This window comes from Phoxinus phoxinus (genome assembly GCF_949152265.1).
Source record: "Phoxinus phoxinus genome assembly, chromosome: 10".
Lineage (NCBI taxonomy): Eukaryota > Metazoa > Chordata > Actinopteri > Cypriniformes > Leuciscidae > Phoxinus > Phoxinus phoxinus.
Window position 1 is genome coordinate 19,039,258 of NC_136885.1, and position 25,197 is coordinate 19,064,454.

The following is a 25,197-nucleotide window of genomic DNA, read 5'->3' on the forward strand; positions in this document are numbered from 1 at the left end:
CTCTAATGTGTTTATCTGTAAACTGTGCAGTGTGCGTTATAAAGTGCCATTCTCACTCCATACGACACAGCTGATTACGACGGCCTCGCTTAGTTTAGCCCTCAAGATACGAGAGAAAATGCGTAAGAGGAACGACTCTATCACTCCTCTTTTCGGCCCGACGGCATCAAACCGTGTCCGTTCGATCGCTCTCATCAGCGCCGCAGGCGGGTAACTATTTTGGAGTGCTCTGACCATTAAAGACGACGCTCGCCATCATAATAAAACAATGAAACAATTAAAGTGTGTGTACGCACACAGGAATTGCTTTTTAAACAGGTTTTTCATGGTTCGCCGCACTGGGAGAGTGACTCTATTCCACATCGTCACCGCTAGTCTTACGAGAATAATCATATTATGTACTAATCGCTCGCGCACGCTTGCACCGAATGCTTGACCAATCAAATTAACAAGCCATCAAAGTGAACTTCAGAGTAATTTGCTTTTCTGGTCCACTAAGTGAGACTCCCTATCTGAGCCACACACACACACACACACACACACACACACACACACACACACACACACACACACACACACACATACACACACACACTTGCCCACAGTGGGATGGAGGGATAAGCTCCTGGGAGAGCAGGATGGGATCAGGGCCATCAGTAGTTAGTGGAGTCTCACTGGTGAAACACACACTCATAAAGAGCAAATGGTTCAGGTGTACAACTATGCAGAGCGATGATTTCCCTTGTGTGTGTGTGTGTATTATAGGATGAATTCGTGTCGGAGTGTTTAAAGCTGGATTTGTGGGTCGGAGGGGTCCAACTGTGCCCATCTGTTGAGAATTAGAAATCGAAACCTATTTACAGAGCTTATGTACGTAAACTCAACCTATGTGTCTGACGTGAAATCGAAACCTTTTTCACTGACAATCTCTTTTCAGCTCCCTGGACTGAAGCATTACAGAATATGAGCCTGAGCCTGTTTACTGAAGCTCTCAGCAGACAAACTCTAACAAGAGAGGAAGGCCAAGACCTGGAAAGAGAGAGAGAGAGAGAGAGAGAGAGAGAGAGAGAGAGAGAGAGAGAGAGAGAGAGAGAGAGAGAGAGAGAGAGAGAGGGGGGGGGGGAAGGAAAGAGAATGATGGAAAAAGAGATTGGATGTCATGCTCAAAGTGTGATTATTCTCTCTCTCTCTCTCTCTCCTTTTCTCTATTTCTCTCCCACCCTCTCTGTCCATCAGTGCTGTTCATGATTAGAATGAAATTGAATTAATGCAGGCATGAATTTACCCACAATCTCTGGCACTGCGATAGATAGATAGATAGATAGATAGATAGATAGATAGATAGATAGATAGATAGATAGATAGATAGATAGATAGATAGATAGATAGATAGATAGATAGATAGATAGATAGATAGATAGATAGATAGATAGATAGATAGATAGATAGATAGATAGATAGATAGATAGATGGATAGATAGATGTAAACTTAAAATGTTGCAGTTCTGATATATAAATATAGTGAAATGCTGTATTTTTTCCCCTTCACGCCTTTGGCCTTTTCTGGTCCATATTATTCCATCCGTCTCGCTTTTGTTTTATTTTCCTCCATCTAGCTTTACTGTGCTATTCATTTATGGAATTAGCTTTTAAAAAAAAATGTCAATCTAACCTTTGACCTCAGGCTCTTCCTTCCTCTCTTTTTTTATAGATTCTCTCTCACACACCAATATAAAGTTCATATTCTTCATCTGTATCGAGGTTAAAAAAAAAATGCAAAAAAAATAAAAAAATTCTTCATCAAAACGTATTATTATTCATTTTAGACGTTTGAATTCTATAAATGCTATTTTGTTTTGGTTTTAATTTCAGTTTTCGTTGTAGTAATTATATTTAAGGTATCAGTTGAGGAATTGTTTTTACTAAAACAAGCTTTTTTTATTTGATTTATTTACAAAAATGTTTCTTTTCGTTTTAGGATCGGTATACAATAATCACTGGGGTATTAGTTTGATCTTTTCCCTTTGAGTTAGTTACAAGCCCATAACGTGTGATATTTTCATGCTGAAAGCAGTCTTCTAGCATCATCTTGTGAATTGCATGCATGAGCATGTATTACGTTGCTGAAATATGTACTATCAAAATTAGCATAAACGCACAGGAGAAATTTCTCATTTAAATATGTCATCCTTATGAATATTTGATTAGATCCTAGAGCACCTCTTAGTTTCCCTCTTACGAGTGGGAATTAAGGTGACTGTGGCGCACTGGAGCCGGAATGGCCTCGTCTGAATATCACTCCAACTGTAAAAACCAGTGTGCCAGGATTCAGGCTTCAGGCTTCTTTGTTTCTTGTTCATTTGTCAGTGATGACCAGGCAGCGATGACATTCTTTGCTTCGTCATTGCTGAAGATCTCATCCAGCACATTACTGTGAGAGCCCTGAGGAATGGATGAAAACCTGGAGTCATAATCATTGCAATGAACACAGATCATCATTATGGTGCTTCTAATGTTTCGCCTGAGCTTTTGTGCCTGATGGATTGGAGACACGTACTCTGAAAATGTGAAAAAGAGAACATGGTGTGTGCGTGTGCTTGCGGTAAGAGGACGTCTGTGTGTTTATGTGTCCGCTGGTTAATTATTCACCATCTCGCCACATTGCTATTCTTTTAGTTTGTGATGTCATTTCAAAACACGGTAGGTCACAAAGGTCTCTCAAATTAGCTAGAAATACCGATACTGGCAATCATTTAAATTTTATGGCAGATATTAAAATATGTTGTATTTAATTATATTTTATAAAGCTAACTTTAATCATTAATTGCTGGACAGTACTCTACAAGAGATGATTATCTTAAAACATTATATATTAGACAAATTATGGCGGCCCCTTTAAGTTACCTATATAACTGCATATTTAATCTAAAAATAGGAGGAAACAAGAGTCAACAAATATTATTTGTATACAGTATCGAACAGTAAGTATCTAATTGTAGTGCATGATGTGGTGTTTATGCGATTCTTTATCACAACTTAAAATCCAACATTGTTTTAACTTTAAAAAGTATGTGTTCATGCTTGACTTAAAATATTAAGTTTAATTAACTTTAGTTTAGTTTAGTTAGGTTGGATATTTAAGTTATCTCAACAAATTTTAAGTTGTTATAACTAATCGCAGCCACATTTTTACAGTGATATGGCAACAGTGCATGCACGAATGTGAGACAGAGCGAGCCCGGGTTTATGCAGATATATTTGGAGGTTATGTTTTGCTATTGGCCCTCAAAAACATATATATATTTTACCAATCTTTCTTAAGTTCAAAATCCTTCTTATTGGTTGGTGCTTACCACTTATTGTTTTGTGTGCAGTGAGCAGCGGAAAGTTTGGAAAGAGTGTATATACCTGACGAATTGTTCTATTAAAAATAGGTTAGTGTCGACAAAATGTCAAAAAGACAGTCAAGGATATTTTCATTTTTTATATCCGCGAGTAAAGCTGATGGTGTTTCTGATGAAAAGAGATCCTGAGAAGATGGAACTGAACCCCTGGACAATTCAGCTAATACTTGAGACACGAGCAACTGGAGTTAGGTCAATCAGAAAACAATGTAATGAAGAGGCGACGTTGTTGGAGAGAGAGAAAAACACTGATCAACTGAATTATATTTGGTCTCAATGTAGCTACTGTAAACGTGACAGAATGATACACTAGGTTGTCTGTATATGGCTGTGCAGAAACTTGTTGAACTAGCACCATTTAGTTACGTTATTGCATTTTCGGGTGTTGTGCAAAATTGGACTTGAATCATTACCCCCTCATTGACACTGCTACCTATAATTACCTAATCCTAACCCCTCCCCCTAATACTAACCCCACACCCAAATCTAAACCAACCCATCTGGGGACTTGGGGGGATAATAATCTGGCGGGGGTCAGAATTTGGCACACCGGGAAAACTGAAGTTGCATTGTCAGTGTCGGTCACAGCGCCTTTTAATTGTTGTTTTGGATCCTGCAGTTATTCATTTATAAATGAAACACAACTGGGGTAGAGTGAACACGTAAACGATTTGAGAAATGGTAATGATGTTAAAGTCTTGCTTGTTGTATTAGGTTATATAACAATCTTTATAGCCAACCCAAAAATGAAAAATGTGTCATCATTTACTCAGCCTCATCTCTTTCCATCCTGCATGACTTTCTTCCTTCTGTGGAACATAAACTTCTGTGGATGTTTAGAAAAACAAACTGTTTGTGTCCATTCAACGAAAGTCAATGGGGTCCAAAAACAAGAGATGACGGTCTTTTGTCTTTTTGTGTTCCTTAGAAGAAATAAAGTAATTGGTATGAGTAAATTATGCCTGAATTGTCATTTTTGGGTGAAGGTGTAGTCTTCTATTTTATTTTATTTTTTACAATTTACTGTTGGCAACTAAACAGTTTTGGTTCCAATTGACTTCCATTTATATGGACAAAAAAAACAATGGAAGTCAATAAGAACCCAAACTGTTTGGTTCCCAACATTCTTCAAGATATCTTCTTTTGTGGTTTGCAGAAAAAAAGAGTCATACAGGTTTGAAATGACATGAGGGTGAATAAATGACGACAGAATTCAAATGTTTGGGTGAATTAACTATTTAAGAGAACTACGGGATAACATTAAAGGCCAAACCAAATTGTGCCAATGAGGTGACTCACCCATGGGCCATAAAAGATGGCCGAGAAAGGAAATAGGAAGAGAACCTGACCTTGTTGAAGCTCAATGTCTCCTTTCCTTTACCCACAATAAGTGAGAGTCGTCCTCTGCTGCACCAAATCTATTTATGATAGATTGCAGTCTGGAATTATTTACGACAAAGGAAGTCTGGACATTTGGAGAGAATCCGTCCTCCAGACACCCACATACTCATCCTCACTTTAACACAAAGGGCAGTTTTCCACCTCAGGAGATGAAGTTTGAAATGACCTCCGGACACACATCAACAGCTGTCCCACTTTTCCTGCCCAACACACTTGCTCTTTCTCTGAACGGGAACTGTATTGTACGGGGAAGCCATTCTAATTAGAGTTAATTACCGCAGACTCGCTCCTCTCTGTGGTAAAGTGAGCGTTCTGTCACACGGCTGTAATAGAGACGGAAATAGAAACGGGATACTGGGAGACAGAATGTTTGAAGGGGATTTAGTGAGAGTTTGTGTGTGAGTTCCTGTGATGTTGTGCAGGATTGGTAGAATCATTATCTGTCACTTTGACTGACTGGGTTGTACATTTTCCGTCTTGCTTTATTTTTATGCGTCAGTATAATATCATTTGTAATGTGACATATGATATCATGAGCTATGCTCTTTCCAAGCACTGTGTTTTAGATTTATATGTGAAAAAAGACCTGTGACACTGTGGTCTTGTGATCTGGTCACCTGATTTAATATGTGTTCTGTTTCACTGGACAATCAGGCTCATTGGAAAAACAGGCATTTTTGAACACTGATAAAAACACTTTTATTCCTTTTCACAGTTCCTTTCCTACTGAAAAGGAAGAAATGTTGGGGAAATGTTGCCACACGCACTTTTTTCCAATGAGCTGATTTGGAAAAATCTTTTGTTTCCCTACTAGTAAATTCTTGGAGCAACCGCACTTCTTTACCTTCAATTCATATTTTAACTGTGGGAATGTTTGGGAATCGCAGTGGACTAGATACCAGATTTAGTTATTTGTCAAAATAACGGAAAGCATGTTTTTCAAATTCGATAAATGACTGAAAATTGGTCACATCGGTTTTGCTGGATTTCCTACAAATCAGGCTTTGCGACAGACCGAGGGAGGGACGGACAGAGATAGAAAGCAACCAAGAGAGGGAGGGAGCTTGAGAGAAACAGATTGAGAGAAAACGAGAAGGGGAGGCTGGGAGAGATGAAGGGGTCAGTCCAAGGAGATAAGGAGGGAGTTAAATGAGAAATGCACAGAGAAATACGGATATTTTACATATGGCCCAGTGACAGCTCAGAGGGAGGGAGAGAAAGAAAGGACAAAATGGAAGAAAAAAAATAACGGCAGAGATAGTGAAATATAGAAGAAAGAGTTGAGCGAGGAAGGATACAGGAAAAGGGACAGATTGTATAAAAAAAGGAAAAAGAATTACATGACCCTTACAAAGAGCACTGTAAAGAATGTTATCAGGTAACCTAAAAAATGTGCTTGATGTGGTAACATCTAAAAGAACTGGTTTTATTGAAGTCAAAAATATGATTTAAAAGGGTTAATTCCACCTGACTACATTAGGCTACAGCTATGGTCATTTCTAAGGGTCCAAATCAAGTAGCCTACTGTATAGTTCCCTAAAAAGGTAGCAACTGCAGTTTCACTTTACACAGCGTGGTAATACTATGGTACTTTGTACTGAATGTTCTCTGTTCATGCACCATGGTAATTACATTAAAGTAGAAGGGATACACAAATATTACGGTGATTATATAAATATTATAAAAGAGGCTATTACTCATTACTGTATGGATGCGGGTTTTGTTCTCTTTTTAAAATTATTGTTATTATTTTATTTTATTTGTTAGGAAATGAAAAATCCCAATTACTGTCTATTTTCTCGTCTTCATAATGTTTGACAAATAAGATATTAGTACAAAAATCATACATTTATGTCTGAATAATAAAAATAGCAACAACACTCAAATTAGAAATTAGTCATTTCAAATGCTACGAGTGAATGCTACAAGTACATTATAATGTACAGTAGAAAAAATATATTAATTTTGATATGTTAAAAAATAGAATTTAACAGTGCAGTTAACTTATTAGCGTTTTAAAGTGAGGATTAGACAGAAAATGTAAAAAATAGAGGAAATGAGCTTTGCACAATTAAATATTCAATATCTAATGTTACAGATTAAAATAACATAAACACATACATTAAACAATAACCATTATGTTACTCCTATATTATGCATACCTTAAAGTACACCATATTGTACCAAAACTTTGTGTTCTTGGTGTAAGAAAAGTGTTATGAGAGGAAAGACGAGCATGATTTAGCCGGAGGAGTGAAAACAAAATTACATGTTCATTGGCACACAGAAAAAAAATGAATAGGAAGTAATACATCTGTGTGAGTTTATTCTTGTGTGCTGTAAGTGTCTGTGAACTCGACATGGTATCGCACCTCCAGCAGGAGTAAATGACTGTTTCTCTTACTCTTTTGCAGTCACATCTCTGTTACTTGTAATACGGTAAAGCTTCTCATTTTTATTCAGTGTTCCCCATTATCTCTCAGTAGTATTCCTTGCTTTCTCTGTTTTGTCTTTATTTTTCTCTGTTGTGCCAAAATCAGCTCTTCGTTAGTTTTCCTGAATAGCTGCTTTATCTCTAGCACATCTATTTCCTTCTCTCGTTCTTTCTCCTCTGTGTTACTACAGATACGCTCAGTTGGTTTTGTTTGCACGTTACCATAAGGAATGTGAACTTGTTCGAGTTGTTTTTATGTTGTTGAATGGTATGGACTGTAAAGGGACTGTGAAAAGTATCTCTCTCTCTCTCTCTCTCTCTCTCTCTCTCTCTCTCTCTCTCTCTCTCTCTCTCTCTCTCTCTCTCTCTGTGATATTAAATTTTCATCCCCTGTAGCAGAGAAAGGCTGCCCGCTGACAATGGAAAGTGGGGGAAATAAATAGAGAGGGAACTGTTTGTGCGTATGCGTACGCTTTCAGTATTTTTTTATGAATAAGCTCTTTTTCTGTATTTTAGACCTCATTATCTTCACGAGTCGTAAATCATATTATGAGTTACAGATGTAATAAACCTCTGTTAATAAATTTCTTCTTATGTATAAAAGAAAATCTTTTGCCTCAACATTATGTATGCCTCCAATAGGGATTAGATTATGGCCTTCATAAACCTTGAAGAGGATATTAGTATGATAAAGTGGACTTTTGGGTGTGATTGTAATGAGATTTTTTTATTATTTTTTTTGGGAGAAAACATTGTAAAAGTACTTGCTAACACAACAAGTTAGAACAGACAACAGATTGTCCTATTTGTAAAAATAAAATTAATTAAAATGACACTTACATCTATTCTCAGATCAGGTTCTGAAAATCGAAATGAATGACATTTCTGAAATTGTCATTCATCTTTCTGTCACCTCTTATTTCCACTAAACATCATTTTTATAATTTATATCATTTAAATTTAACACTTGGTATTTTAAAGTTTTTTTAATGCTGGTAAGGAAATAAGCTGAAATACTCTTTGTTTTAGTTGTTAGCCTATTGTTTAATTAAAAAAAAAAAATATATATATATATATATATATTATAAACAACTACCAGTGGCCTATTTATTGATAATAATAATAATAAAATTGTTATTAGTTGTTATTTTTATTATTATTTTAAATTCAGCACCTGGTCTTTGGTTGTTTTTTTAATACTGGTAACAGATTAAAATTAAACTGAAATAATAATAATAATAATAATAATAGTTATTATTAATTATTCTATAATGTTAAAATGTGTTAACAAATATTATAACAATAAACTTCAATTGGAATTATTATTAATATTATTATTTTAAATTCAACTCTTGGCTTTGGTTGTTTATGTAAAATTATAAACTGCTACCAGAATTTAAAAATAGCATTTCACTCTGAAGCGATTAGAAGGATTTCCCCCCATGTTTTTAATTACATTCCGGGGGATGGGGGGGAAACTCACTTTAAAATCGTTCTAGTACACGTACAGAGAATGATTGACAGATGTCACCAGCATCTGAAGTGGCGTATTGACATATGGCAACAGTAATCATAAGATTAAGAGGAAAAAGCCAAAAGAAGTGAGAGAGAGTAAAGGAGTGAGAATGAGTCTTGAGAAAGAGAACGACAGACAGCAGAGAGATGTCTAAACGAGTGCCCAAGATTAAAAAGAGAAACCAAGACAGATGGAGGATAGAGATACAGAGACAGACAGATGCGAGGTGAGAGCAGAAAGTGACAGAGTAAATGGAAACTATTGAAAAGGGAAAAAGCAAGCAAGATAATGAAAATCCTAATGAAAAAGAGCTTAAACCAGCCTAAGTAGTGTATTGCTCTTAAGCTTTTTTTTTAGCCTGAGAGACCATTAAATACCAGAAATAACCAGCAAATCACCAGCTGTTTTTTTTTTCAGCAGCGGAAAGAATGAAAAACAAGGAGAGAGGTCAAAGAAACAAAGGAGAGTGGTTCGTCTTTCTTGTTTGACAAAATTAGCTTTTGTTTTGTGGGCGAAAGACACGTTAAAATATTTATCAGTAAGACACACACAAACAGACGCACAGTCGATCCCTCCTCGTTTTGTTTTGCCACACACTTCCACGTCTTTCACGAGAGGAGATGGCAACATTAGACGTGTGGGAGAGGAGAGAGGCCGGCGAGGTTAATGGAAACACAAACACACTTACAGCGGAGTCCTGTGCCATTTACTCCGGCTCACGTGTCTTCGGGACTTTCAAGAGATCATGGAATAGACTGAACTGGACACGCAGCTCACACGCTCATGGACAGAGACCCCACTGTGTAAACAGTGTTAGTGCGAGTGTAAATGTAGTTTAATGACAGCCCTGCATCTGTGTGTGTGTGGGTAAATGGGTGGGCTCGGGTTCGGAGAAAGCGCTTTTAGAGAGTACTTGAGACCATTACACTGCTCCAATCTGCTCTTTTCTTAACCGCTGTATTGATTCTCCATAAGAGCCTCCCAACTACCAATATCCAGGGCTGTAAACATGCCACACGGCGCGAGTGCGTCTGTGCGCACATGTGATGAGGTAGTGGGGTTCGCGTTCGGATCAATGTGAGGGTCAGAGGTTAATGTCTTGAAACTACAGCTCGATAAAGGTGTGCAGGTTTGTCGTTTTTAGCAGAGCGTTTGAGATTAGCTGGAACTGAGGTTTCTTTATTTACTCTGCCTTTTAATTTGCCTTTGTCCTCTTCCATAACAGTCATCTAATTATAATTAATAATACTCATTTAGGTCAAACATTTGTCCATTGTCCTCAATACTTAAAATTATTATTTCTCTCCAAGGCCAGAAATATGCCAAATAAGAACAGAGTTACTGGCCATATACAAACCTCGTGGAGGGGATAGAGTTGCCTTCAAATGTCTTTGCTGTTAAACTGGTTGTTATTGTTATTAGGAAAGGTACCCTTAAATAATTTAGCTTTTAAAACGCATAAAGAACTGACATGAGTGACTATTCACAGTCTTCTATACAAACTGGGACCCATTGTTGTTATTGCTACTAAAACTAAAATGTTTATTTCTTGAAATAAGATCAAATGATAAAAACTGAAACTTATTTTGTTTCAGATAATTGCCAAGGCATTTTCTCATCTTAATTTAGTTTAATTTAAACAAAAAATGACAAGAACACTCAATACAATTACTACTACAAGTTTAAAGGTGCATAGAGCAAGATTGTGAGTTTTTGCAGAACTATGCCACCTCTGGCGGCAAGCGAAACTGCAGCCAGAGATGTGCACGCACTAGACACAAGTTTTCTTTTTTTTATCTTACGTGGAGTTTGCGTTGGTGTTTGAAATGAACTACAAGCAGGTCTCTTACAATCCATCTTCTACGGAGAATGCCGGCGAATACACAAACCTGCCAGACATAGCTATGTGAGCGCTCCGTGAACGCGCATGACGTCACGCCCAATCTCAAATTCGGCCCGAACCCCTCTTATTTATTTTACTTTACAGGATTATAGAGACAATCTCAGTGATCAGAGAAGGGCTCATTCAGCCCATCAGGCAATTGTTTAAGCATGTATGGGTTAGAAAACGGGTATTTTTAACATGAAAAGTTGCTTAATGCACCTTTAACTAAAATTAAAATATAAGTAAAAAATCCATTGTAAAAAAAATATTATTTTTTTAATAATACATTGAAATTTAATTGAAAGTGTCTTTCTTCAGGTTTATTCATTTAACTTCCTCTTAAAGTGGTTAGGTAGAACATTAACAATATAAAATCCAGTTATTTAATTGAGCTTATTATGCTTTTTTCCACTTTACAAGCCTGCAAAATATGTTAATATATTTATATTTAAAAAATATTGGCCCTTGCAAGAAAATAAAATACAAGGTGACAAGATTAATTAGCCTATTATATGTAATTATTAATTCTATTTGAAGATTTATTAAATTCAGTTAATTCATAAATTAATATTATTTTTTAATGATTACTTTAATCACACAAAAGTAAACAAATGTATTGAACAAATATGGGTTCTATAAGGTGAGAGTTGAGTCTCACTGGCCTAGTGTGTTCAGGACTTGAGCCTGATGGACACGTCCTCTTTCGCCTCTTCAGTTCAACGTCCTGTTTCACCTTCTCTTAGTCTCTCCGTCCCAGTTTCTCACTTCTGTTCCTGTCGTTCATTTCTTCATTTGCATTTCTCTTCTTCCTCATCCCTTCATTCCTCCCCTTCATTCGCCCGAATGTGTCCATCCATCTCTGTCGTTCATCATCCATCTCTTTGAGACACGCTCGCGCACACACACAGTCAATGCTAATTCAATTTTAATTCATGACACATGGCCTGTTACTCAAATGCTTCACTGCTTCAGTCTTTCTCTCTCTCTCTCTCTCTCTCTCTCTCTCTCTCTCTCTCTCTCTCTCTCTCTCTCTCTCTGTCCCTCTTTCCTTTTTGTCTAACAGATTGTTTTAGAGATCCATTTAAAGCTCCAGAGTAGGGCAAAAAACAAACAAACAAAGGAACGGAGCGAAAATGTATTGTTCAAAGGTTGCTCTTAGGAGACATAAATACTGTATGTTTCATTTGAAGGGATATAAATATAAAAAATTCTATCATCATTTACTCACCATTCATGTCATTTCAAACTTCATGTTCTTTTTCTTTGGAACACAAAATGATGAAAGTTGGGGGGGGGGGGGGGGGGGGGGTTCATTGTACAATGAAACATTTTCTCTTTTGTGATCCACTAAGAAAGTCATACAGCTTTGAAAGTACTCGAGGGTTAGTAAATGATGACAGTATTTTCATTTTTAGGTCAACTTTCTCTTTAAGTATCAAAATAGTCTCAGATGATTCTCCTACAATAATAATAAAAAAAACTATTGACAGAGTTATAGAAGGAGTGTAGATAGAGCTCATGTGATTTGGTCTTGGAAGAATTTGTTGAGAATTTGAAATCTCTGACTTTTTCCTTGCAGATATTGAGAGCATTGGCAAATGTAGGCACAGTTTGGAACATTAAGACCTCTTCTGAAACGCTTGAAGAGACACGTCTGAGATTACAAGTCTTTTTCTCTGGAGAAAGATCTGAGAAACAGGAGACTTTAGAAAATGTTCTCATTTGCTCTCTGGAGATGTCTGAAGAAACAATTGATTTATTACTTTGGGGATGGAACATACAAAGATAAATGCAAAGTGGATTTGATATTAATGAAGTTTAGAATGCAATCTGTGATCAGTATATTTGACAAATATCTTTCTTTATCTTGCCACCCCGGTAAGACATTATATAATAATAATGTGGTTCTATAGTAATTGAAAGTCAGGAATGGAGTGAGTGCACCAGTCAAAATTTCAATTCATTAGCTATAGATAAATAGATGTTCAATGATTCCATAGAAATCTTTAAAAACTTTGACATGTACAATGAGCTCCAGAGTTCTCATTTTAAAGGTGTATGCTTCTGTTGAAACGATCAGTCAGTTTTATTTAATAAAATAAAAAAATTAAATCACATTTAAAGCTGAGCTGAATTTTCAGCAATCATTACTCCAGTCTTTAGTGTCAAACGATTGTTTAGAAATCATTCTAAAATTACAGAGCCTCTGAAGGAACATTGTGATGGAAGAAATATGAGACGGGAGGAAAAAATATATTTGAATGTTTAAACGTTCTCTCTGAACATTTTTGCGTTCCTCTGAGAAACTTTGCGTCTGCATGAACATTTGCGAGAGAAAAAACACTCACATGTCATTTTTCCTCCCATCTCGTTTTTTTTTTTACCTTGTTCATTTAGGAGCTTCATAGAATATGCTGATTTGGTTGACATTTCTTATTATGAATGTTGAAAACAGTTGTGCTGCTTAATATTTTTTATAAAACGTACTTTTTTCCAGGATTCTTTGATGAATAGAAAGTGAAAAAGAACAGCATTTATTTGAAATCAAAATCTTTTGTAACATTTTAAATGTATTTATTGTCACTTTTTATCAATTTAATACATCCTTGCTGAATAAAAGTATTCATTTATTTTTTAATTGTTTTACAAATTTTGCCAAAATTCAAATAGTTAATTTATACGCAGAATCAATTAATTTAAAATCTATTGTATTATATTGTACCATCCTTAGCTATGTTTCACTCATTCCCATATAAAAACACATTAAGTGTTTCATATCCTTTTTTTTAGCTTTTTATACTTTCATATAGGCTACTTTTTTTCTTTGAATTAAAGGTTGTGATGTTGTGATTCATCTTGGAGCTGGGGGTGGTTTTATTCATCGCCTTGAACTCTTTATTGAAGAGTTTTCTATGGAGAAAATCAATGGGAAAACACTTCTGGAACCAAGGCTACTGACAAAATGGGCGGTTACTGTTGCGCTCGATATGCCCAACAGAGCTTAATGAAAATCAGCACATTTAAGACAGCCTTATACAACAGAACAGACAGCGGCTTGGCAATACCAACATATATGTGGTAATACACCATAGATATATATATATATATACATAGATACCTCATTAGTGTATATTTCTTAAGGGCTGCTATACCTATAAACTGTGTGCCATATTGGAACAGTCAAATCCAGTCTGTGGCCACTCGAGAGCAAGTTGACTGTGCATCTACAACTGTATGAATATCTATTTTTCCATAGCAGTTCTTTGATTTGCTAGTGTGAGTGATGAACAGCGTCATGTTAACCGTTCCAAGATGGCAGACACGTCGAAATGTCTTGAGCGGTCGAATGTGACGTCTATGCGATCCCAAGAATTACAACTAATCTCAAAGTTAAATGAAACAGAACAATCGATATCATATACATTAAAAGCTTTGCTTTCCAGGTGCATGATGGGAGATCAACTGCCCACAGCTAATATAAAACACATTTATAATAACATAAAAGAATAAACAGAGACGTGCCCACGCACACAAAGAAACAAGTCCCAACAGACGTATACATTCTCCCTCTTCATTGCTCAGAGGGGAGCTGTGTTCTGTAAACTTACTTGAACTTGCAATAAAGAGAGCAAGGGGGTGAAGGAAAGATGCAGAGGAGAATGAGAGAGCCATATCCTCATTGTTGTTCAGAAGAAAGGGGGTAATAAACAGTAAAGTGATGACCAGCATGTGTGTGTGTGTGTGTGTGTGTGTGTGTGTGTGTGTGTGTGTGTGTGTGTGTGTGTGTGTGTGTGTGTGTGTGTGTGTGTGTGAGAGAGAGAGAGGCCGGTTCACTGGTGTCTGTGAGGTGACTAAGAAGAAAATCGAAAATGGCTAGACTGAACTGATATATTGAAATGGATGAAATATTGTGTGCATTGAAAATCATATCTGCACCCTCTGTTTAATAAACAGACTCTCCTGGGTTTACTTAAAACTTCACGTTCTATCGACCAACGTCGGAAAGTGGCACTTTGTGAGAGTGAGAGTGAATTTATCTGTTGGATTAGTACAGTTCAGGAGGCTAAAACTCGCCATCAGTGCTGTGACAGTGAGCGACTGCATCGATAAAGAGTGAGAGAAGAGGAAGGGAGAACGGCAGAAAGGAGTGAGACGTAGAGAATGAGACTCAGAGAGGAGTTAAAGTGAGAGCGAGAGATTGGTTGGTTTCTAATTGCCTGTGGCAAATGGGCTTTGAAACGAGGGGAAGTGAGTGGAGGTGTGTGTGATTTACACACACAGACCCTCACACACACACACACACACACACACACTTGATGTGAGGGGAGCAGTGATGAGGTCGGCCTTGAGAGCAGGTAACAGCGGCTGAACTCTCCCCCACAGACACATATCAATTCCTTAGCAGATTTAAAACCAAACACACACACTCTTCCTCTCTCCCGGCTGAAACACTGATTACGAGAAAGTTTGATTGATTAAAAACCTGTTCTGAACCCAGTGAATAGTAAACATCTGTTTGGCTGCAGAGAGTGGAATCGTGTATTCATTTTATTGGGGTGGCATTTGGCACGTTTTCAGCCGTGCGTGCGTGCGTGTGTGTGTGTGTGTGTGTGTGTGTGTGTGTGTGTGTGTGTGTGTGTGTGTGTGTGTGTGTGTGTGTGAGCCGGCGGCAGTGGCTCTATGATGCCTCTGAATTTAATAACCTTTCAATAATTTACCGCTGTAGAGGAGGAAAGAAAGGACAAGTGAAGAAAAAGAGAGAGAGGAACATAATGATTTGGGATTGACCAAATTACGGAAACACAAAATGGAGATAGAAAGAAACAGGGCGAAAGAAACATGGAGGACTAAATAATATCAGGGAAGACGTGCACCTGTTTTTTTTTTTTTTTTCGGAAATATAATAAAGAACAATGAAAAATGTATAAATAATAATAAATAAATTAAAATTAAATCCAGTAAAATTGCACTCAAAATCTATGCATGATTGTTAGTCTGTGCTGAGATTTTTCAGCTTTCTGCAAGTCACTTTGTTACCCCAGTAGTTAGTGACACATGGTGAAGTCTTGATAAGTGAGTCATTGAATCATTTTCTCAAGTGATTTGTCCAAAAACCCTGATTCATTCAGGAGTCGCGGTATCATTAGGTGTGTTCGATTTGAGGCGGCGCTGCGCAGACCGCCGATGGCTCATATGCTTTCGAATCGCTCTCACGGTATTCATACACAGATTGGTCTGTGTCGAACACACCTAATTAATCAAGATACATTCAAAAACACTGATTCATTCATTCATTCGTGAGTGAGCCTTTGGCTGTGTCCGAAAGCTTTACAATGCTGCCTTCGGGTGATGCATTCCAAGGTAGGAAGGCATCAAGGCTCGTCCCAATCCAATGATAACTCAACTTTCTGTCTCCTGAGATCGATTTTTGAAGGCAGCATAGATGTATCCTTCGTTGCCTTTGATATCCCTCAATCCTGTGCTTTTCATTCTGTGACAGTTGAGCTAAAAAAAAAAGATGGCATCTGAGTTGTGTTTGGTGGTCAGTTTGTGTAAATATGTTTTTAACATATGTTTTCCTCTTTTGATGTCATTTCTAGTGAGAAATATGTATTGTAGTAATCAAAACTTCACTCAAAAGGCACTTTGTGAGGTATCTCCATGCTCAAACACTGCATGCAAAGTCATTGCCTGAGAGGCAACGAGGCTACAAGTCACTGCCAAAGCTTTCGGACGTGATTTGTTCAAAATATGTATTCAAGAATGAAATCAAGAATGAGTCATTTAATCATTTACTTAAGCAATTCATTAAAAAACACTGATTTATTCAGGATTGTAACAATTGATTCACTGAATCATTTACTCAAACAATTGATTCTAAAGAGAGTGAGTCATTGAATAATTTACTCAAGTAAAATGAACACCTGTGAATGGTTTGGCTTTGTTTGAAACTTTTCATTCCTGGAGCAAAACTATAGAAGGTAACTGGCATTGCGTCTAAAATGCTCCTTAATATGAAGATCTTGTTTATTTAACTAAAATGGTCTGGATATATAAGCACGGCTGTGATTACCTGCGGTCGAATCGCATGTATTCGGAACACCAGCACTCTTGTTAATGTGATAGGCCCTATATCGCTTAACTGGCTCGATGCAGAGGTCTGGATGTTAACTAAACACTCTTACTTTTAGTCCACAGTCATCAGTGGATCTGCAGGTGTCCTTTATAGAGCACAGCATGTGCGTTTGTGTGTTTGTGTATTAACACGCCTCACATGTGTTTTGTCAACTGTTCGCAGGACAGATGCTCTCCTTTAATTAAACGGATTGAGGGGGTTAATTAGAAGAACAGAAAAGAACAACAAGGGAAGAGAAGAGAGCTGCTGTTTCTCCTGTGGTGCTGATTCAGCTCTGCCATCTCTCTCTCTCTCTCTCTCTCTCTCTCTCTCTCTCTCTCTCTCTCTCTCTCTCTCTCTCTCATTACAGATATGCTCTGTAGGCACAATCATTCTGCACATATGTAGCTATGAGAAATGTGCATCTTACTCAAGTTCTACATGGAAAGGATGGGGATTTTAATTAATATGTGTCCAAAAACAAGAGATGGACCGTAATAATGGGATGTCTTGGTGTACTTGCAACATTTGATTAATGAAGCGAACTAAAACGCTTATATAGGCAGTTGTTTCTCAGATGGTATTATTGCTTTTCTTGGCTGTTGTTCTCTTGTAGAAGCTTTGGCCTCTGTCTTTCTCTCTCTCATAGTGACATTGATCCACTGAGTCTTGCTCTTGCTCTGACCTGCTGCCTAGCTCAGCATCTTGCATCCTGGACCCGCACAGCCTGTACACACACATACAATCACGTAAACCTTGTGTGTGTGTATGTTCTTTCAAATGTTAGCTCCGTAGTTCCAATTATTTGCCCTTTAATACAGAGGGGTTACTTCTCTGAGCTGAGAAGGAAAGGTGTGCCAGCCTATTTTAAATACTCTAGGATCATTTTTTAATGATTTGAAATCTCCCACAGTGAGGTTAACGTTTCTTCTCTTCATCGCCCCCTCGTGGACATAATAACAACTGCAGATTCCCTTCCATCAGTCTTTCACCTCCGGCTTACTGTCTTCATTCCCGCACTGCAAATAAGTTTGTAACGAAAAACAAACAGGCAAAACTAGCATTACATATAGGTCAAGGGTATAGGCCTAAAATTATATTTTTATTGAACAATAGTCTAAATCCTTTTGAAAAATTCAGGACTGGGCAAGTTGACATTTATATGTTTAAAACATTTATTTAATCTAATTTTAAATTCATTACAATATTTATTGGCAAAAAAGAATGGTTATGATAATATATTTTACATTTACCTGTTACATTTTTGCTATCTCATGAATTGTTTTGTTTAGTAATTTTACTGTTTGAATTTTGCTCAATAATAGGCCTACTTTTTTAATGCCAGATTTCGTTGTGACAACTACTCATTAATGAAAAGGAAGCGTGAGGAATACAGTGCGTTCAATGGATTGTGCTGGTTTCTTTTAACAACATGCCGATTGTTCAGCTTGTCTTAAAAAAAAAAGAAAAAAAAAAGACTACAACTTTTTACTTCAAACAGTTTTAAAAGTCGTGTGTTGTGAAAATGACATGGCCTTTATTGAGCGCCATAAAGAATGTAGGCCTACGTCTATCTTTAACAGCCTCCTTTGCATCCGTGTTAAATTTAATATGGGATCTGACCAAATATTAAATTAAGTGTAGCTTAGGCTACCTTTATTTGGCCATTAAACCTGTATGAATGTATTTATTCTGCTGAACACAAAAGAAGATATTTTGAAGAATGTTGGTAACCAAACAATTGATGGCCCCATTGACTTAGTTTCAGTGAAAAGTTCCAAAAGTTTGACGGCCTCCGGTTTTCCCTCTGGGGACTCGTGCAAACAGTGTAAGAAGAAGAGTGACATAACATCGATTGCTGCTAATACCAAGTTACAGTTTTGCTGTAGTAGGCTACAATTGGTTAATAATTTTAGTGGGTAAAAAAAGGCTAGCATAGCCAATTGGTGCAATACAATCTTTACTTTTTCCCGTTTAGGTTTCCTTTCCGTTTTGCACATGGCGTTGAATGAATGAATGTGTGTAGATGGGTGTGACGTGATATAGTACCGACAAAAAGCAAACATTGCGCTTACATCATTTGCATTTAAAAGTCAGAAGTGAGGCGGAGGAGAATGAGAGGACTGAGTGAGGATCAGAGACGAGTGTGAAGCGGGAGAGGCGTTAATGCAGCATGTTTGATCTTCATTTAATAATTGAATAATAATCTCCCAGGAGAAGTGACCTAGAACCGAGGAAAAGAAATTGATATTAATTTGCATATCTAAATACTGACACCTGCTGGTCAGACGTTATTATGGCAACCTCCCATCATTGAGAGCCAGCCGCTGAGTTTCACTCCATCCTCTCGGCGTCTACTGGTGTGACATTGACAAACGAGTGCAGTGAAGAAGGGACCGCGCTTGTGTTTTGAATCCTGACACTTGCAGTGCAACTTTTCCACCCTGCAGTAAGACTGGCCCCGCGAGAGCTGCATTCACTCGTTGTTTATATACAGTAGGCAGGCCTACGTTGCGTTACGCGCGCTTTCATCAGACACAGTCTTGGAATGGTAAGACTCATTGTCAATACAGTTGCGCACTGGAGCGGTATAACAATATATTACTACAGGTCCCAACACAGCCATCACTCTCGTCTCTCCCTTCTTCATGCTCACCTTCACTCTATCTCTCAGGCCCGAGGGAGCTTCCCCCGAAATGCAAATGTCTGATACAAGCTTGCACTGATTCTGCCTGAACTTCAGCCGAAGAAAATGCATCCATCATCGTGTGAAAACTTATTTGTCCTCCTTTAACCTTGAAGGAAAAGGAAAGACGCGCGCGCGCGCGCGTGCGTGTGTGTGTGTGTGTGTGTGTGACGATTTACAAAACAGCTAGCCTACCTGCTTTGCTCTTATGTGTAATATACTGTAAATGTAAATAATGTATAATCTATTAAAAGCAAAAAAGTAAATGAGCTTCACTCAGATCACTGGATCATTTTCTCTATAGTAGAGGTCACAGTATAGAGGGCTGAAAAGAACTCTTTGGCTTTTCATTTTGGAAGAATGTGAAATCAGCACCTGACCTCTTGCTATTTTAAATCAGATGTGCTTGACTGATTCTAAATTTGAGGGCATTTAGTTGTTCTCACACTCAGCATGGCTATTTATCATAGAAACATGCAGAGAGTTTTCATGGCAAAAGTTTAGTGATTATTTAGTGATTGTCGAACACGGCTGAATGAATTCAAGGAGCAAATTTTCATTAGGCAAAAATGATCGTGATTCTAACGGTAAAAGACTGTAAAAATGCTACAGTGAAAAACTGTTAATTGGTTAACAGAAAGTTTCCGTACTATATACGGTAAATAACTGTGATAGATATAATGGTACATGTCATGTAATTTTACTGTAAAATACCGTTAAATTTACAGTTTTTGAAAGTGAAAAAGAACAACTCATTGTATAATTTACCGTGAAAAAACGTAAATTGACATTCCCACAATTCCCTGTGTGACACTTCACATTTGATGTATTTTTGTTGAAATATGTTTCTTGTTTTTTCTAATCAGTTATGTACATTAGGGTTTTATGTTACATTTAATGTTGTTAAATTAATGTTTATTGCATTTTTAAAATTACCATGGTGTTTAATGTTTGTGTGAATGACACTGTGCAGCTTCTATATAATAGTATTAACTTTCTTATGGAAGAGCTGCTTGTGATGAGCTTAGATTGATCATGTGTCTCATCACTGCTGTGATTGGTGGTTATCAATGTATTACAAAGGTACAAAATAGATATTAATACTTCAATAGGATGGTAAATTCACATTATATCAGATGATAAAATACGGTTTATTACTGTAAATTTTAAGTTAAGTCTGTAAAACCAATAACGTACCAACCGTATTTTTGACTGTAAAGTTTTGGCAACCACAGCTGCCGTTTTTTTGCCGTAAAAATCATGGTTTAATTTTTTACAGTGAGGTTATAAAGGTTTATTCTCATAATTTTAGTGCATGCTATCACTTCAAGAAAACCTATAAAAAAAACAAAGTGAAAATATTTACATAATAATAGACCAAATATAATGCTGAAAATAATGATGTATGAACCATTTGTGTTAATTATGATCTTACAAATTTACAGAGAGGTTTGGAAATTTGAGTCTGGAAAAATGGAATTTTGAAGTTGAAAATGTGTTGGAACCCCGTTAAAAGATTGGTGACTGGTCACAGCACCACACATATACACTTTCCTTTAGTCATTTATATAAATTTGCACTATTCTGTTTTGTTTTTGCATAGCTTGGTTAATGCATGTGTAAAAGGATACAGATGCCAAATATGTCCAGCATTTTCTGAGCAATAATTGACTATAATCTGTGTTTCTCTGTCATCAGACTTCGTAAGGAGGGCTACACTGTGCAGGTGAATGTCAATGACTATCTGGATATCTACTGTCCTCACTACAACAGCAGCCAGAGAGGTGTCGCTGAGCAGTACGTGCTCTACATGGTCAGTTATCGTGGTTACCGTACGTGTGACCCGCAGCTGGGCTTCAAACGCTGGGAGTGTAACCGCCCCCACGCCCCGCATGCACCAATCAAGTTCTCGGAAAAGTTCCAGCGCTACAGCGCCTTCTCGCTCGGCTACGAGTTCCACGTTGGGCACGAGTATTATTATATCTGTGAGTATAGGGTTTTGTAACACAGCTATTTACATTACTGTATTATAGTATATGAATGTCAGACATATCCATCAAAAGAAATTAAATATTCTGTATCTATATAAGAATATATATATTCTGCTTAAAAAAAGGAATTACTACACTATTTTAATAACAATTGTGACCCTGGATCATAAAACCAGTCACAAGTCGCAGAGGTATATTTGTGGCAATAGCCATCAATACATCATGGGTCAAAATTATATATTTTTATTTTATGCAAATCATTATGATATTATGTAAAGATCATGTTCCATGAAGATATTTTGTAAATTTCCTTCCATAAATATATAAAACATTTATTTTTGTGAGTGAATGCAGCACAATCGTGAACATAAATTGACAAATTTAAATTTTCTCAATGTTTAGATTTTTTTGCACCCTCAGTTGTATCTCGGCCAAATATTGTCATATACTAACAAACCATACATCAATGGAAAGCTTATTTATTTCATATGGTATATAAATCTCAATTTCAAAAAATTGACCCATGTGACTGCATGGTTTTGTCGTCCAGGGTCACAATTAAGTAGCCTACATCATCCCCCTCCCCAAATTGTCATTATTATGTGAATATTCATTTAAATGTGTTGCCCTGCCTTTAATATATGTTGATTTCGAATAATAAAATAAATCATTGTATTTAAAAAAATATAAAGTTCATAAATCGGTTTATTTACATTACTGTAGCCTATGTAATATACAGTAAGTGCATAATAATACACATTTACATACTATTATATTTACACACACAATGCTAACACTGTATCTGTAGGACCTTATGCTTGCATTGTCATATTTACATACAATAGTACAAGCTTCTTTTTAGATACTAGACAGTATTATTTATTTAAAGCTTTTCTGTGTTTAACATTGCAGACAATTTTACAGATTGCAGTATTTCTGATGACTGACAGATGATTGACATCTTCTTGTTTTTTAGCCACACCCACTCATCACCACGGGCGGAGCTGCCTGAGATTAAGAGTGTATGTCTGCTGCTCAACAGGTATCGACCTCTATCCATCCATCCATCCATCCATCCATCATACATCCATCAACTCATCATTTCATCCATCCATCCAACCATTCTATTTTTCAGTCAATTGATCCACCTGTCCACCCAACTCAGTCTAGTTTTCTTTAACTGTACTATCTGTCTTTCTGAGGATTTAATCAATCTGTTTATAAAGAAAGTCTCTCTCCCTCTCTTTTCTCACTAGGTTTCATGTCTTAATGTTGTTTTTTTGGCACTACAGTGATTCCCAACCAGGGATACGCGTACCTCAGGGTGTACTTGAAAAGATTTTGACTTTACTGCGTTAAACTTACTCTACCATTCAAAGTCAGTAAGTTTATTTTTGAAAAAAAATAATACTTTTATTTCCGCAAGAATGCATTAAACCGATTAAAGTGACAGTTAAGAAATGTATACTGCTACAAAATATTTATATTTCAGATAAATGCTGTTATTTTTAACAATCAAAGGATCATGAAAAATGTATGACTGTTTCTACAAAAATGTTAAGCAGCACAACTGGTTTCAGTTGATAATAGAAAGATCAAAGTAAGAAATATTTCTTGGGCAGCAAATCAGCATATTAGAATGTTTTCTGAAGTATCATGTGACACTGAAGACTGTAATGTAATGATGCTGAAAAAAATCAGCTTTGCATTCACAGGAATAAATTATCATTTAAAATATAATAATAAAAAAGAAAAGTTGTATTAACATTTTGTAATATTACTGTTTTTACTCTATTTTTGATCAAGTGAATGCAGCCTTCATCAGCATAAGAGACTTGCTTCGAAAACATTAACAAAATGTACCAACCCTAAATTTATGAAGTAGTGTATATACTGTAACAGAAGTCGTCACTTATTAAAATATATATATATTTTTAAATATTATTGAGTCATGCACGACATGGGGGAATTTTTTTAATAATAAAATATAACAAATTACGACTTTGTTTAATTGTTTTAGCTCAATCGTGGCCATGAATTAAGAATTTTGTTGCACACTTATTCATATATTCCCTCGTTTTAGTAAATTGTGGCCACATTGTACTACCGTAATTCATTCCCCCATTTTAATTTATATCGTGGCCATGATTTAACTAAAATGAGGGAACGAATTCTTCATTTGTGGCTGCAACATATATTTTTTTCTCTTGCATGTCATGTGTGGGTGTCTATAAATTATAATTTCTTTTTATTTAAAATGTATTGGCCAATTGAAACAATATCAAGCTAAATGCAGTTAAAAACTTATAAGATAAGACAAAAATAAAGATTGGGAAACAGTGCTATAAACCATTCTATTGCTCCACCTCTGTTATTTCTTCCCTCTCTCTCTCCCTCTTCTCTCTTGTTTCCAGGTCCTGTCAGGATTCATGTTCTCTCGAAGTCAGTTTGCTGGCACTGAGTGTTATTTTAACCCCTCACCCTCTCTTTCTGTCAGTGCTCATGTTCATTAATAATATTCCAGCTCAGTGTATGTATGTGAGAGAAAGAGAGAAAGAAAGAGAGAGCATACTGTGTGCTGTCTTAACCTCTGCCCTCTATCTTGGAGTCTCTGAGTTCTCGTGTCAAGATGAATCTGTTAGTCTTGCTCAGTCAGGTCTGAACTCCATTGCCTTGAGATCAAACGGCTGAAGCAGGGCTGATGTATTTATCAGGATGTGGAAAACTACTAATGAGCTGATGAGTTGAGTCAGGTGTGTTAGATTAGAGAGGTAACGTGTGCAGTGATGGGGGGCATTTAAAGGCCCCTTGAAACTCGCAGCATTATTCAATGACATCTGTTGACGTAATTTTCACTGAAACAGGAAGACAGGGCGGGACATATCGAACAGTTCCTCCCTTTTTTAAAATAGCCAATAGCGTTTCGTTTATATCACAGCTCGGCTAGAGCCGTTGAGATAGCGAAAGCCGCGGTTTCCTCCTAATCTCCAACCGTTTCTCCTCCTAATCTCTTCCACGCCGCTTTAAAATATAGCATTCTGTGCAGAATTCAAATGGGTCCTAAATGTTTTCTGGTATGCACCGATTTGCACATATGATCGCTCATAAGAAAATCTGATGAGCAGCTGAAATGCAGAATGATGTCATCAAAATCGTTGATCAATATTGGCGGAAATGAAAAACTGTAAGTTTTGAATGCTTATATCTTCTAAATGCGAATTTTGTCATTTTGTAGCATACTAGCTTATAGATTACCTTAAGGCTAACATATTAATGCTATAAGCCAAATAACTAAAAATCTAAATTCATGATGACTCTAAAACCAAGATTGGGTCCACTGAGCAAAACAAAATGCAGTACTTTTCCAATACATTTTTAAAAGTTGGACTCTTAAAGTCTTAAAAAACACAACGCTTGTAATGGGACACAAAGTTGGCCATGCAACTTTTCCTTAAGTTTTTTTTTATTGTTGCTAAATTAAAGCAACGTTAAATACCAAAGCTAAAACAATAATAATAAAATATTCAGAATATTAATTGGATTTTTACAGTACATTTGTTCTGAAGGCAAAACAATTTATTAAAATATTATCTGACCATTTTTTTCTTTCTGTTATGCAGAATGTATTTTTGTCTACCCACTAAGCATTTTACAATAAATACCTAAAATAAATATTAAAATAATATAGTTTAAAAGCATATTAACAGAGAATAACCCAAACTATTCTTGAAATAAATATTTTAGGGTTTTCTTTTTTTCACAAAA

The 25,197-nt window shown here is 36.5% G+C and overlaps 1 protein-coding gene across 1 annotated transcript in view; it reads left to right on the top strand.

Moving 5' to 3' along the window:
* Positions 1-25,197, top strand: part of efna3b (ephrin-A3b) — a 57,662-nt gene that overhangs the window by 27,694 nt on the left and 4,771 nt on the right. Inside the window, exons 2-3 of the mRNA XM_079627036.1 lie at positions 21,140-21,426; positions 22,409-22,474. Coding sequence (XP_079483162.1) covers positions 21,140-21,426; positions 22,409-22,474 — 353 coding nt within the window. The remainder of the gene's footprint in view (positions 1-21,139; positions 21,427-22,408; positions 22,475-25,197) is intronic.